This window comes from Lutjanus erythropterus, chromosome 8 (genome assembly GCF_056507025.1).
Source record: "Lutjanus erythropterus isolate fLutEry1 chromosome 8, fLutEry1.hap2, whole genome shotgun sequence".
NCBI classification, from domain to species: domain Eukaryota; kingdom Metazoa; phylum Chordata; class Actinopteri; order Lutjaniformes; family Lutjanidae; genus Lutjanus; species Lutjanus erythropterus.
The window spans coordinates 1,888,752-1,903,820 of record NC_139324.1 but is presented as its reverse complement, the minus strand read 5'-3'; the positions used below and the strand labels follow the sequence as shown (position 1 = coordinate 1,903,820).

The window sequence follows — 15,069 nt, the reverse complement described above, 5'->3', positions numbered from 1 at the left end:
CAATGCATGCTGATTTACAGAACCTCATGACACACCCAGCCATTGAAGGATATGGAACATTTGACATTTCAGGGGAAGAAAATGACTACAACGATAAATGGCTTTGCAAGGAATATCAGCCAGGCATGCAACATCATGCAATCTAATGTTTTAGTAATGAATATATTAAGGGTGTAGAATTGAGTAGGGACAGTAGGGACATGTCCTTACCAATATCCAGGGACTACTGAATTGACCCTAGCAATAATTTTAAAAAATTTAAATATGACTGTTGTCTGTCAGTGTCTAGTCGCTGTTGAGCATAACTGTTTCCAGTATATGACAAAGCACCTGTGCTAATAGTAGACGCAAAAGACAATATATAAATATATAAATTATTTATTTATTTTTTGTGCCAAAATACTTAATATATGATTTAAGTGAATAGTGACAAATCAAGTGACTTTTTCAGACCTTCAGGGGGAAAGTGAGAAATTTACACAAATCTATTATTTTGGAATTTATTCCCATGCATATTGTAATCTCAGTCAGCGCTCCTCTGGCAGCAGCACAGCATCTTTCCGTGTTTATTGTTTATTATTCATATCTTTATTGCCCTCACCAACTGTGGCATTAAATATTCACCTTTGGAATATATTGAATATTGGTCAATATATTACCCATAATTGGACACTTTGATTAGAATATTTCAGATTTAAAATCTGTACTTAGAAATTGTAATAGTGGAGTGGCATGTGTTTGTTTGTGTTTTTTATGTGTATAAACATATCAATTATTTATAGAAAAATTGCAGTTTTCATAATTGTGGCTGCTCTGACTATAGGTCATGCCAACTTTGCACTCACTGCCTCCAGGAAGATTGTATCAGGACTTAAGCCTCCCAAAGCTTTCCCAATAAACTTCAGTTTTACCTCCTTAGAATACCTCTTCTTTTTGCATTCATATGGGATGGAATTAAAGTAATGCTGGTTCAGCACATTGATCAATCAGTAATCAGTGTTGCTTACAGTGTTAGCCATTTTGTGTTTTCCTTTTAATTTGATTTAGTTCTTTGTGTACTCTGGTTTTAGCCTAACAGCAGCTCAATCAATTTCCAATTTCCAAGGGACATTATCACCATCCACAGCACAAAATACCCCTGAATGCAACTGGATGGACTAATCAGAGCAACAAAATGTTACCTAAAATAAAGCGTAGCCTTTTTTAGACAGTTTGATCTGAGTTTCCTGAGCCTCCAGTGTGATCAGAACAGTGAAGCACAAGATATGATTTTTTAAAACTGTACCAGGTTGAATCTAGATTTGGCTCATGGAATTCTGTCTGAATGGAAGGGGGTGAGGGGCAGACATCTGCCAGAGAAAACAAAAACATGAGCTTGATAGATTCATCTGATTTCCAGGCTACTCTGGTTTGACTAGTTAAATGGCTCACAGTTGTCCACTGAATAACTGGCCATTACATTTATTTTCGTTGAATTTCCAAAGAATACACTGCAGACAGAAGTTGTCATTAGGGCTGTGTATTTGCAAGAAACTGGTGATGCAATATGTGACACGTGAGTTACATACGTCACATGACTTTCGTGTTGGCAGTCGCTTCAGTGATACATAACTTTTGTCACGGTTACCCAAAACAAGTTTTTATCCTAAACCTAACCAAGTAGCTTTAGTGCCTAAACCTTTCCAAACTGTGACCCTTTCACAGTGCTGATCACGAGTTCACTGAAACACAGGGAATGCTCTTTTATGAGTTGAAACACAAACTATTAACAAAACCTCTGGATAATCTGAAAAATGTATTGTACCAAGCTAAAAATATTACTATCTTCCTTAGCTCCTGAGAAGCTGACAATGTTTGTCATTGAACAGCGACAACATGTTGTTTTGTTTTGCTTTCCATATTTCCTGATTTATCTGTGCCAGAGGTGGCAAATGCAAAATTAGCATGATCTCCATTGTCAGAACTGCCACAATAATGAGAATAAGTCTCAGGCTGAAAAAAACACTGCAATTTCCCAGTCAGCTCGGCACATCATCTGCTGGGCTTCTCCGTGTTCCAGGTGGTGAGAGTGACACACAGAAGTGGCAGGAACAGAGTGGCAATGATAACAGGTGCTATTAACATAATGAGAGTGAAGAGTGGAGGGTCCTGGACCTGTCCACAGCCCGAAAAGTATTTGGCGTGGACCCTCAAGAAGATGTCATCGACCAGAAATCCTGTACCCCTGCACCAAGACACATTTGCCCAGTCGTCCACGCAGTGCTTCAGCTGGTTGTAGATGCTGCAGAGGAAGAGAACAAGACAGAGGACAAAGTTAAGATGGCTGAAAGTGTTTCCAGCAGACCTTGAGATTTCACGAACATTATGAGGTTGTGGGAGTTAATATTTATCTCCATCCTGAGAATCAGATCTCACTAACTCACCTAACCAAACTTACTTGAAAAGGTAAGTTTAGTCAAGGGCTCAGTGCACATTATTTCTGCATTTAGGTTTCATTTATTGTGCAACACTTGAAAAAATACCCACCAACATCTGGCTTTTTTCTTCAGTGGCAAAGGGGACAATCGGCATTCACTCCTAAGTCCTGGGTCAAATAACTCTGCAGTAACCGTGGGTATTTATCATCTCCAACCCCAACTGACAGTGATGTAAACATCACATCCACGTGTGCACGCTATTTTTCACCACTTTTTGGCAGAGGCAATTCACTTGTATTTTGTCAAGCAACTTTCCTTCATATAAATTCTTCACAATAGAAGTCCCCCCACTATTTTGTTATCTAAAAGCTTTTATTTTGAGGCACAAAAATCAGGAAATTTTGGGTTTTCATCACTAGTAACTTTAAAGTACAAACAGCGACACAGAAGAGAAACTAAACTTCAAGCCACAGAGACTTCTTCAGCACAACTTCTTACATCCTGAGGCGATCACATCAGTTTATGTCTGTTTAAACTTAAAATGCTTTCAACAATCAAAATGTTTGTAATAAAATTCTGAAAAAAAAAATCACATCATTCAGCTGGTTTCAGGTGTTTTGTCACATATTTTGGTGATTTTTGATCAACAGAAAGGAAATTGATTGGCTCATAAAATCCAAATAGATTGACGAATTGAAATTACTTTAATAACTTTAGATCAGCAAAGCTTGTAGATGGCGCTAACTCATTTTCAAGTTGATTGGCCCAGCAGTCTGGAATGACTTCGCAAAAATATGATTTGGATCAAACTGAGACAAAGTCATAAAAGCTGACATTTTTAAAGCAGGAGGCTAATAAAGAAAAGATGAATTGAATGATTAAAATGACAAAAGAATTTTGAGTCAATGCCAGGCAGTTTTCGAGATGACTGCACAAACATAAACTTAATTATTACCACACCATCTTGAGGTCAATTATGGTCTTTTTCCCTAAGTAGTGGGTGGAATTTGCAACCCATCTGCAAATTTTGGTGAGTTTTCGTCTGTCGCAGGAACACTTAGCGACACTACTTGTTTACACCTTATACCTATAACAACTGAAAACCAAGGCAGCAAGGCCAAACAAAAGCAGGACAAAATTGAGAGAGGGGAAAATATGGTATCAGATTGGTCTTGGCATTGGCAGTAGCTGTATCAGGCATGAAAAAGTGGCATCGATCTATGCCTAGTTAAAAACCCAGTCCAAAATGCCACAGCTAAGAAGGACGTCATGACAGCTCCAGGTTACCACAAGTCACAGTAATTGAACACACTTTTCACCACTTGAGTTTTCCAGGTGCCCAGCAGTCTGAAGCAGCATCTGTCAGGGCATCGGTGGAATTAATGAAACAATCTGTGTGAAGGGGTACCCTGGTTTGAAAAGTTTGGGAACCACAGAGCTAAAGCATGGTTTTGAAAGAGGTTTCTAATGTACCAATATGATTTAGAGATTTTGATTTTGAGATAATGCAAAAGCGAGCCAAAAATATCTCGCCCCGGCCTTTTTATAAATGGAGAAATAACCCACTGATGTTTAGGAGGCAGCTTGCATTTCACTGTTAAGTTTTGATATGGCACGTCCTCTGGGTGGGGAAGCAACCATAGCCTCACTAAAGCAACATAAATCATGTGAACACTTGTCACTACAGGGCTTTAGTATGGAAAACGTCCACTGAGGTTGAATCCTGCCTGACAGTTGGAAGCCTGATCAACAAGCTGGGCTCCTTGTGATGATGGACACTCCACCCAAATACCATCTGAGGTCTATGGAAGCTCAGCTCCAAACCATGTTAACAGTAAAATATGGATTATTACAGCCATAATTAAAGTCTACTGTAGGTAGCACGGCATGACTGAAAGTCTCCACAAACAACTGCTGTCTGGAAATATGAACCCAGGAGCAACAGTCGAGCACTTTTTCATCAAAAGTTGAGTAATTAGCTGAAACTTTGACCAGCACCAAATGTAGCCAGGAAACAGGAAAGTATCTGACTTTCCTATGACTAAAGGTCATATATCCTCACTGAAAAGTAAAGACTTATCATTTTATCCAGCCTTCCTGTGTTTTCACTCTCTGAGCCTTGGCATACATGTGTTGCAGGAAGTTGTCCCAGAGCTCAACATGGTAGAGCCCGGACAGCAACAACATTAACAGACTCACAGATGGCAATGTGCATTTCTAATAACTTGTGTTAGCTAATCACACACAACTCAGCATTTAAGTGAGTATGTTCTGATCAAGTCTTTTTTGGCCATTATTTTATGGTCCTTTAATATGACATTAGAACCATAATATGTAATATGTCTAAAACACCTATGTCTATGAAACACTGGAGTGATGAGAAGACCACATTCAGACTATGATATGCTGATTAATCTGCAGCCTCTGAGAAGTGATGCGCCAGAGCGCAATGCTGTTAACATAGCTGGTAACTGTGTTTACCTTCATTAAATCACCTGAAAACTACACCAGGCTGCTACAGTATGACGATACAAACCCTTAAACATGGACTGATGAGTTATTAAAGTACAGTTTTGTTTTTTTGTTTTTTTAAGATCTTTGATTCTCAGGCCTCATCATTACTGATTTTCTAACTTTGATTTTAGCAAAAGTAGCTCATATTTTATCATTGACACACCCTCCAGCACAGATGCTGCTGTGTAACATCAATTACTAAACTATGTCACCATGTACAAGGTAACATACATTCGAATTATTGCTAAAAATAGCGTCAGTCTGATGTAATCATGAGCAAATTAATTGCTTGATTTTTATGTCTATTGTCAATAGATAATCATACTCCATCTGTCTTTGGGTGCAGATTTGTGATGATCTGTGTTCATGTCATGATGCTCCGAACCATCCAGGCATTTCACTGACAAAAAGAAACTGTAGATAAAATTTACCCTTTTACACCCGGCCATGGGCACCTGTCCTGATAGCCACTTGTCACCATGCTGCTGCTGAAGTTTGACAGGCACTTGTCAACATTGCTATCAAACATGTGCCGGTTACATGGCGGAGCAACAAATTTTGCAGCCATTCCTGGGGAAAACAAACATTTAGTGTAAGTTTGAGTAACAGTTCAAATTCTGCACACAACTCAAGCGAAAGAGCCATGATCATAGACAGACATTGTTGCTAAATATCTGTTATATATGTTGTCAATAAATTAAATAATATCTCTAATATCTTTTACAAGCCAAAAAGGAATCTGTGTCTGCAGAATTCTGACCACACCTCTATAGATTTTCCACAGCCTTAAAACAGGGATGCTGCTTGTAAAACTCAGAATGTTAAAAGCACCTTACTTTAATTTAATTTCAAGGCCTATAGACAGGCCTCTGAGGTCACTTGCTGGAAACTGCTTTAAAAATGAAGACTAACAAGAATTGCTAAGATTTTGTCATGCTTCCTAATCTGTCCCATGTTTGTTAATGTTACGTTTTTTTGGATATGTATCACGGCTACACGATCAATCACAATTTTATCGAAATCACAATATGACCATGGTGTCATGTAACTACGTAAGGACATGGTATTTTTGTAATACAGGACCTGCCAGTCTTATTAGGACAGCACAACCCCCAGTGGACAAATTAGGAATAGTAGAACATTTTCTTGAAATATTGGAAATCATGACTTCTCTACAATTTTCACATTTTGCAGCGTGATCCAGTGAACAGGACTGAACCCTTCGGCAGGTCTCTCGTGGCTGGTGTGCCATGTTTAACAGCCCTGGCTTATATCATTATTTTCCAAAACCTCTGTTTTCCCCTCTCCCCTTTGCTGGTTGCTGTTGGATTGAAAAACACCAGTATTGTCAATTGTTGGATGGTGTATCACAGATGTATATCTATTTTTTAACCTTTAATATTATAATGATGATGACTTTTTTGGTTAATGATCATTTAAATTTTAAACCCACTCAATGAAATACCTGACAACATCTGTCTTACCTGTCCAGATGAACAAGTGTCCAAGCAAGTATGCCCTCCACACCATCTATTAAAAAAAAGGTATTTAAATAAATTAATGATCATATTTATACAAAATGATGTCCACCAATATGTCACAGGATAGGATACAGTATTCTGCACAGTAGGCCTGAGTAATCTTTTTTTTTACATTTTTTACATCATTTTTTACATACAGTCCTCTGCTTTCTCTGTAAGTACATACTTAATTTCCTTAATTTGTGATCCTCCTGCACATTTGTGATACTGTGCAAGACAGTGCTTTGATTAAACACATGACTGAATCAAAAAGCTGAGCTGGCCAAAGTACACAGATTCTGTACTCAAGTTGAAGTACAGATAATAATTGTGTATAAAAATGACAAAAGCAGTAAGTAATGGTCAAATTCTTCATTCAAGTAAAATGAAAGAAACATGGCTTTTTCATCATTTTTGTCTTTTTTAGGAGGCAGGGAGATAGAACAGCTGAATATATGACAGGAAATGGGTGGGGAAAGAGGGATGACTTGCAGCAGATTCTGCAGTCTGGGATTGAACCCACAGCCACTGCAGAGGAGTCACAGCCTCAATATGTGGGGTGCGTGATCTACAAACTGAGCTACCAATGCACTCTTGTTATGTCTTTTATGTCAGTTCTGTCTTGTTACATCTTTTACATCATTTTTGTCTTTTTACAAGGTTTTCAGCTTGTTATGTCTTATGTTGTTTTTGTCCTGTTATGTTGTTTTGGCTTGTTTCATTGTTTTGTCTTGATAGGTCTTTTACATTGGTTTTGTCTGGGGTTAGGATTAGGGTTACATCTTGGTACATCTTTTACATTGTTTTCATCTTGTTAGGTGCTGTTGTGCATGATATGTACTGATGGATACACTAAGAAATTGTGTTTTCTATGTGTTATTGTCTCATCCATTTATGCTGAAACTGCTCTTGACATCGGGAAAGCAGCATGCAATTATGCAAAATAAATATTCAGCTCAAATACATAAAAACTAAAGCAACAAGCCTGTTTTGAAAATGTAAGGAGTAGAAGATACAGGCATTTGTGTTAAAATGTAGGGAGTCAAAGTAAAAAGTAAATGCTCAAGTAAAGTACAGACAAAACTCTAAACTAAAAACTCTACTTAAGTAGAATAACTAAGAATTTGTGCTTAGTTACCTCCCACCTCTGTCAGAAAGGCGATACATGACCTCTATACACATATTTTCTTTCCAGAGAGATGATTCATAATTTTATAAAAATCTAGAGTGAGAGAAAAACCAGACCCTTTCAAAGGAAATGCTTACTCACTGCTTCAGTCTACTCTTACATTTACCGAGTTCTATTGCTTTCCAAGCAGGATGTTCAACTCAAGTCCAGCTACACATTTTGAAAAGAAAAAAAAAGTAAATAAAACAACTAGATCTGTATGAGACAGGCGTGATGGCCATCTGCTTCCTGGACATTCCCACAAATTAATGAATTTATCTCGTGGGAGGCAGACACTGAAAACAGATGTTACCAGGGAATGCAGCGAGAGGGGGGTTGTATTTTGTTTCTTTCTTTTTTTTTTTTAATATATATGCACACATGTAATGTCTGCATATGTATAAAACAAATGTAAGTTCTGAAATTGGAGAGTTAGTTTCCCATATTAAAATTTCAAGACTGATAAAATGCATACAATAATTATCTTTTATATATTAAATAAAATAAAAGCATAGTTATCACACTCAATAGCTGATGTATCAGCTGCATGTCAGTTAAATAAAGCAGGTTTAAAATCATAAAAGTAAAAACTGATAAGCAAAGAAAAAACAGTGTATACGCACATACCCCAAGCAGTATTTTTTTCCTTGTGGATCCCTGGGAAAAGCCTTGATTAGAACCTGTGCTGAAGATGCTTCAAATCGTTTACCAGCCAACTAACAGATGCACAACTGGTCACAAAAAGCCTCTGTGTGATCTCGTCCAGTTTCTTATCGGTGCAACTCAGAGCTAATTGGATTGTGCAACAGCAATGGACAGCCTGCTTCCTTTCCCAGACTGAGCCCGGCTGTTCCCATGCTACCCAAAGACATGTTCCACACACAGCTCCCCAGAGACGCTTGAACCAAGAGGCCTCAGTGTCAGCAAGCCTGCGTGGTGGTATCTCATAGATATGTTTGATGTCAATGTTTATATGTTGTGGTGATTCTTATTTTAGTTTACGACTAATTTTTAGTTTAGATAGTTTCTGCTGATGCACTGAGCGAAAGGTGGAGAAATGCCTTGAACAAACAGAAAGTCAAACATTCAAAACCCAGCCCATTCTCCTCAAGCATCTCATACTGTCCCTCTAGCAGCTATATCAGACATGGGCAAACACCCTTTATAAGAGTGTGTAACATAGCGAGTTAATTTGTAAGTATACATAATTCGTTGTGTTGTTAAGTCCATGAGTATTTATTTTGTGAAGCTACAAATTCCAGTCTTTTGAACAAAACTTGTGTGAGGTTTTACTGCATTCCAATAAATTGACTAAATGTTCAGTCTCCTTGCTAGTCATTATGACATATTCAGAGTTATTATCTGTTAGCAGTTATCTGGTATCCCATTTTGTGCCTAAAATATATTTAAATAATTAAATTAATATCAGAAACAGTGAGTCGTCTAATGGCTTGAAGTGATGACCACTGGACAACTAGGAATCTTTTTTGTTGGGGCAGCCATAGCAATAACTATGTTTCATTATGTACTTCAAGTGATGTCACTGACGTGACTTGTGAGACGCAACTCGCGTGACAAAAGTTGCATGTTGTCTGTGTTTGTTTGAGCCATCCATCTGGCCAGCCAGCCTGGGGCATCTCATACAGCCATAGATGCGTGTACATTTAAGTCATTTGAAAAGTCTGGTGTTTATCTTTCAGCTGCTCAGGGGTAATGTGCGCATCTATTGCTGAGGGCTGGTGACAAATTGCAAGTATGTGTATTTAGAGTGAGACTGGTGCATAACGCCAGTCCTTCCAATTAAAAAAAATTAGGTGACATACCATAAAGAGTGAGAAAGTTTGTGTATGTAGGCGATGGTTGGATAGGTCAAACAAACAGGACTTTCACCCAGGAGGTCATCTGAAGTTTTAAGTTACATAATGTTACTTGTGTCATGTGATTTACGTAATGGACCATTCTTATATTAACCTAATCCATGACTGAACCATCTTTTTCTTAACCTAACCAAGCAGTTTTGCTACCTAAACCTTTTTGTCACCATGATGATGAAGGTCAACCAACTCTCCCAAGAAGTTAAACATGGGATGAGTCACTTTGGAGAAAGATAGTTGATATTTAATCACTGCTTCGAAACAAACGCACCCCTCCGTTCAGTGCTCCTTCAGAAGCTCCTCCCCTCAAATTCATGAACATGCATTGCAAGGAAGCAAGAGCAACAACTGAGTTCAGCATGTCTGCAGCCCGAAGTTACCAGTGACCTCAATGAGAGGAAGTAATAGATTATAGCTATGAAAATATAAGTGTGGAGAGGACTGGGGCAGAGCTGAAGCACAGAGCCAACAGACAGCTGCTGAGAGCCGAGGAGCTTTAGGGGAGAGAGCAGACCAGATGCCAACTCCTTACTGGCAGAAGGGAAGCTCAGAGACTCAAACTTTTGGGATTGAAAAGTGGATTTATCTTTTTTCCTGCTTCTCAACCTATCTGCAGGAGCAACAAACAGAGGAGTATAACAGTACATGCTTCTCATCTTAAACATTTTACATTTCTTTTGTCTTTCAAACACCACAGAGTTGCTGACCTGTTTACCAGTGAGGGGAGAGCTTAGAGTTTGTTTTTAAACTTTCAGGATTAAAACATGGATTTATCTTCAGTCTTGTTTCTCAACCTGTTTGCAGCAGTGACCCATGTACAAGCTAACAGTGTTTGGCTAATTACAGTAAGCTAATTAGACTCTCTGTCCATGTTGACTGCCTGGAGATTAGTTTACGGCTGCCTGTTTGGGGTTAATAAACACACTTGTGTGAGTAACACAAGGCGAATATTCACTTTGCTTTTGGTGTGAACATGTCGGTCAGTTTACAGTCAGTCTTGCTTCCCTCCTCCTCCCCTTGTTCTGTGCACGAGTTTGAACTTCGCCTGTTGCTGATTGGCTGCAATAGTGTTGTGTGGCTCGTCACAAGCTGCTTGGTTTATATCCCATTAGAGAGCCAGGGCTGTGTGGAAACATCTGGCTTTTTTTCAGCACACACACGCATGCACACACACACACACACGCACACACAGCGGGAGCTAGAGGACTGTGAGGAGAAAAGGGTATTGGATTAAAAAAGCACACCCTACCTTTAATTGGAAGGATTGGAATGTCACCTGCATGCAAAATTGGATTTTGGTGAATCACCTGCATGCAATTTCAAAGTGTGACATCATTATTTGCATGCAGTGTAGACTGTGAAAGGGAGCAATTTTCTTCAAGCATTAGTAAAATTACAGAAATACTACAAATATTATTACAGAAATTACAAAAGTATTCATAAAAGTTCAAGTACTCCTCAAAAATGATTTAATTACAGTATTGTGAGTAGTTGTAATTTGTTACTTCCATCCCCTTTTTTTTAGCCTTTTCAATTAAAGCAGCTGCTTGCTACATCTGACAATGAGAGTGGTGACAGATACCTCAATAAAACTAAGGAAAAATAGTAGACTCAGGTGATAATTCTCTCTTTTTAATTGGATCCGTTGTTTACATAAAAATATTGATTGCTGCAGCTTTAAAGAAAATCTAAATAATTTACTGAATCGTCATGATTGATTTTTGCTGCATAGCTAACTTTGCTTGTATCTTTCATAAACAATGGAAGTTACAGTTTAATTTTATGTTTAAGAAGAATTCAAATATTATACAAAGTGCGGCTATAGATGTAGCCCCACGGTGGATGTAGAGTGTGGTGGTAAACCTCTTATCACACACTGGTCGAGGTGGCCGCAGGATACTGAATCAAATTCAGTCCTAGCTCTTCATGTACAGCCACTGATTGATAAAAAATAAGGCTGGACAGGATTCTTGCTGCGGGGCTGTTTGGTGTTCTCTGGAGTAATTACTTGATAATCTGCTTCCACAGATATGCTACTGAGCCTGCTTCCCCCAGCGCACAAAGAACACTGCAGATAGATTTTTTTTTAAACTTACAAGGGCAGACTATTTGTGTCATCATCAGATCTATTATCAGAACAAATATTCTCCTGTGTGTTGGAGAACTTTAATAAATAATACTTTTGCTGTGACAGAGGAGCAAGTCAGAAAATGTTTCTTCTATTAAAAAAAATCATAAAGTTGTGTAACAATGTGACCTTCACTTGGAGTAACATAAAAAATGTATTTAATTGTGAGTGCTAAAAGCAGATATCCATATATCTACTGTATATATATATATATATATATATATATTTCCTTCCACTCTGTCTTTCATACACACACACACACACACACACACACACACACACACACACACACACACACACACACACACACACAGACATGTACACACATTCTTGAAAACAATTTGCCCTTAAAGCTGCAGTAGGCAACAAATGAACATGTCTGTTTGTCATCATGCCTCTTTGTCACTCCTCAATATGAGTGCAATGGCATTGAATTCATTTAACATTGGCATGGAGCCCAAAGTTCCATGTGGCAAGTGTGTTGATTTCCAAGTGAATACTGTAAGTTTATCACAAGTTGCAGGATCTTCTGCCATTGAAGCAGACTTTCACCATCTGAAGGGACATGGACACGCATTTGCATTTGTAGCAGCTGTCATCAAGACCACCTCAACTGAGACCAATAGAGATGGAAGGTTATGCCCCTTTTGCTGTACGCCATGGGACCTAACGTTAGAAAAAAAATGAATGGAATCATATGGCAAAAGACAATTTTTTTTATTCTGTTTGAATTGTGCCACAATCACATATATGTTGTTTGCTAGTTTAAGACATAATTTTACAAGTCAATAAAGTCTCAGTGTGCCATAAATTTAGTTGTTATGTGAAATCGCTTTGCGAACTATGTCTCTTGTCCAATATTTGTCATCAACACCATTCTTGTTGGCCCTTGTAACCTTAGCCTACCATAAGTTTGTCTTGTTAGAATTGTGATGTGTCGATTTAAAACATAAATTTACAAGTCAAGAACATTGCTGTTTACCAAGTAACTTAAGTTTAAGACTGTGAAGACCACATATTCTGAGGTACTGGGATGTAGTGACACAAGCATCTGCTCTTGCTTGTTTTTATGCTTACAGGCAGATAAAAGGACCATGCATCAGGGAGAGTGATGTTGACATTGGTGATGAATATTGCACAAGAGACACATAGTTTCACACAAGACTAAAATTAATCATGACAAATCTACAGCAAATTGCAACTTTGTGATCTTTGTGAAATTGACAGATAATAGCACAGTTCAGGAACAAAATATAAGTTGTCTCTGGCCATTGACTACTGTTCATGTTTTCTCCTAAGTAAGGTCCCATGGTGCACTGGAAGGGGAGGGACTTCATCTCTTTATATATACAGTAGCTACATGGCTTTATGTGACTTTCTCATCATTGTTTATCACAAGCAGAGGCATCATTTAGCTAGCTAACTTTGCTAGCATCACTTACACTTAGCTTACCTTTCTTTATGCCTCCTTTCTAAGTGTTGATTAAAGTCTGATGTGGCCCCAGTCTTCTCAGTGTGAGTTGTACTGTGGAATTTAAGCAATGCTGTGTGTTTTCTTTTAGACGCCATTTTGCAGATGAACTCTTGGTTTAGGTAGCCAAATTTTATTGCAGCAGATTTGGCTGACTCCTTCGGCTCCAGCATTCACTTCGTTGGAGTGCCTGTGAAGGACGGGGTGGCGGGGGTGGGGTCACGGTAACAACACAATTAAATCTGTCAATGCACAGGCAATTTAGTGAAGTCCCTGCAGTCATGGTCTTGACTGGTCTTTAAAAAAAAATCGAAGTCCCTGAGACCGAAACTAGACTGAGTAAAAATGCAGTCAAATTTGAGATGACAGAGACCTTCAAAAAGTGATCTTAATACCATCCCTTGAGACCAAGACCGATCTCAAGTATTACAACAGTACTTTGTGGAACAGCCAATCAAAACATCTTCTCTCTGAAATGACCAGTGACCAGGGCTAGATGGTTAAGCCTGAAAACAGGAGGTACATAATTCTGGTTTTCTCTCAGACTGTTTCAATTACAATATGCTGAAAGGTTATTATGATGATTTTTTTACCCAATGACACCAAAAATAAACTGCAGCTTTGAGTCAAATTGTACAAAAAAATAAAGAAAAGTCAGAGAAACCATGTCTTGTTCTAATCCTTTTTTACGAAATTATTCCCAGACCTTTTTTTTCATAATCCAACAACCTCATTAGTCTCTTGTTTAGTGATGGATATCAGGATCCTCCCAAATATAGGCCTCCTTTTCACTCCTCTGAATTATACCCATGACTGAGGAAAATGACTGACTGTGGAAAATGTGACCACCTTTCTGTGGCATTCCATTTGTCTCGACTAAATGACTCCTTGAGAGATGGATCTTTCAGGAGCCCAGTTCAAATATCTCTCAGCACTACACTATCAGGTTGTTCTGCTTAAGTGTAAAATTAAACGTTCCAACATTGTTCAGCTATTGCCCATTCATTTGGAGTTGCTAAGCAACAAGTACACATAATACAATCCTAATGCACTCGTGAGTGGAGAAATGCTGAGGAGTGGTCATAAGAAAACATTTTCATTTCACCAAATTGAAGGCATAACAGTGTAAGCAACAGAGCAAACAGAGTACACAGCAGATAGACACGGTTCAGTAAGTGCACGTGCTGTTTGGAAAGAATCTCTCATTTAAAGTCATGGAAAATATGTTCTCAGGTAGGAACAAGAGTAGAATGAAGAGGACGTTTGGTGTGAACATGATATTTGCTTGGAAAGGAGAACAAAAAACTTAAATCCCGTTTTTGGTCTACAACTCTTTTTCCACACCTTTGTTATGTGCATACTTACCAGCCTTGTATAAACTGGCAAAGTTCTGTAATTAACTGGTATTTGTATTACTGCTTTGCTTTGCATTGGAGCAAACTACAACGTGCAAACTACAACGTAGTATGAAAGACATTCTCATTGTGTAGATATGATTACCCTTTGCATTACACTCGTGGAAATAAAGGTACTAACTAGAACCATAATGGGTTCTTCAGCTTGTTCCCCCTTGTTTCTTAGTAGAACCATTTCTGAGGGTTCCACTTGGAACCCTTTCAGAGAGTTCCACCTACAACCGTCTGTTAAAGGTTTCACCTACAACCCCTCCTGGGTCATTTTAAACCAAGATAACTGTGGTTCTTGAACCAGTTCTGTTCTAGATTTTTGGAATCTTGGTGCTAGTGAAACAGTCAGCATTTCCACAGGTGTTGAGCAGAACCATCATAATCAAGGATGTCATCAACAGAGGGCGCTGACCTATAGAATATGACACGCCCACTTTGGTTCCTAACCCGCAAATTCCACCAGGCATGGCTGTGCCATGGCAGCCGCAGCGATCCGCAGCCATTTACCAGAAGTGCCATGGCATGTCCCAGAAGCAGCTTTCCACTCCACTCCGCTTCAAATACACACCGA

General features: G+C 38.6%; 1 protein-coding gene across 1 annotated transcript; it reads right to left on the bottom strand.

Moving 5' to 3' along the window:
- Window positions 1–362: 362 nt before the first annotated feature.
- On the bottom strand, window positions 363–8,446 carry LOC146322288 (receptor activity-modifying protein 1-like). The gene is made up of 4 exons (XM_084724228.1): window positions 8,247–8,446; window positions 6,416–6,461; window positions 5,363–5,501; window positions 363–2,281 (listed from the first exon to the last, which is right to left on the bottom strand). Exons 2-4 carry the CDS (start codon window positions 6,459–6,461, stop codon window positions 2,032–2,034), a joined length of 435 nt encoding a protein of 144 aa, XP_084580354.1. The 5' UTR covers window positions 8,247–8,446; the 3' UTR covers window positions 363–2,031.
- Between the last annotated feature and the right edge of the window lie 6,623 nt (window positions 8,447–15,069).

Coding starts and splice junctions, on each gene's coding strand:
- LOC146322288 (XM_084724228.1), bottom strand. CDS start 6,461: ATGGTGTGGAGGGCATACTTGCTTGGACACTTGTTCATCTGGACAG. Junction 5,502..6,415: donor ACACTTGTTCATCTGGACAG/GTAAGACAGATG, acceptor TGTTTTCCCCAG/GAATGGCTGCAAAATTTGTT. Junction 2,282..5,362: donor CCATGGCCGGGTGTAAAAGG/GTAAATTTTATC, acceptor CTTCCTCTGCAG/CATCTACAACCAGCTGAAGC.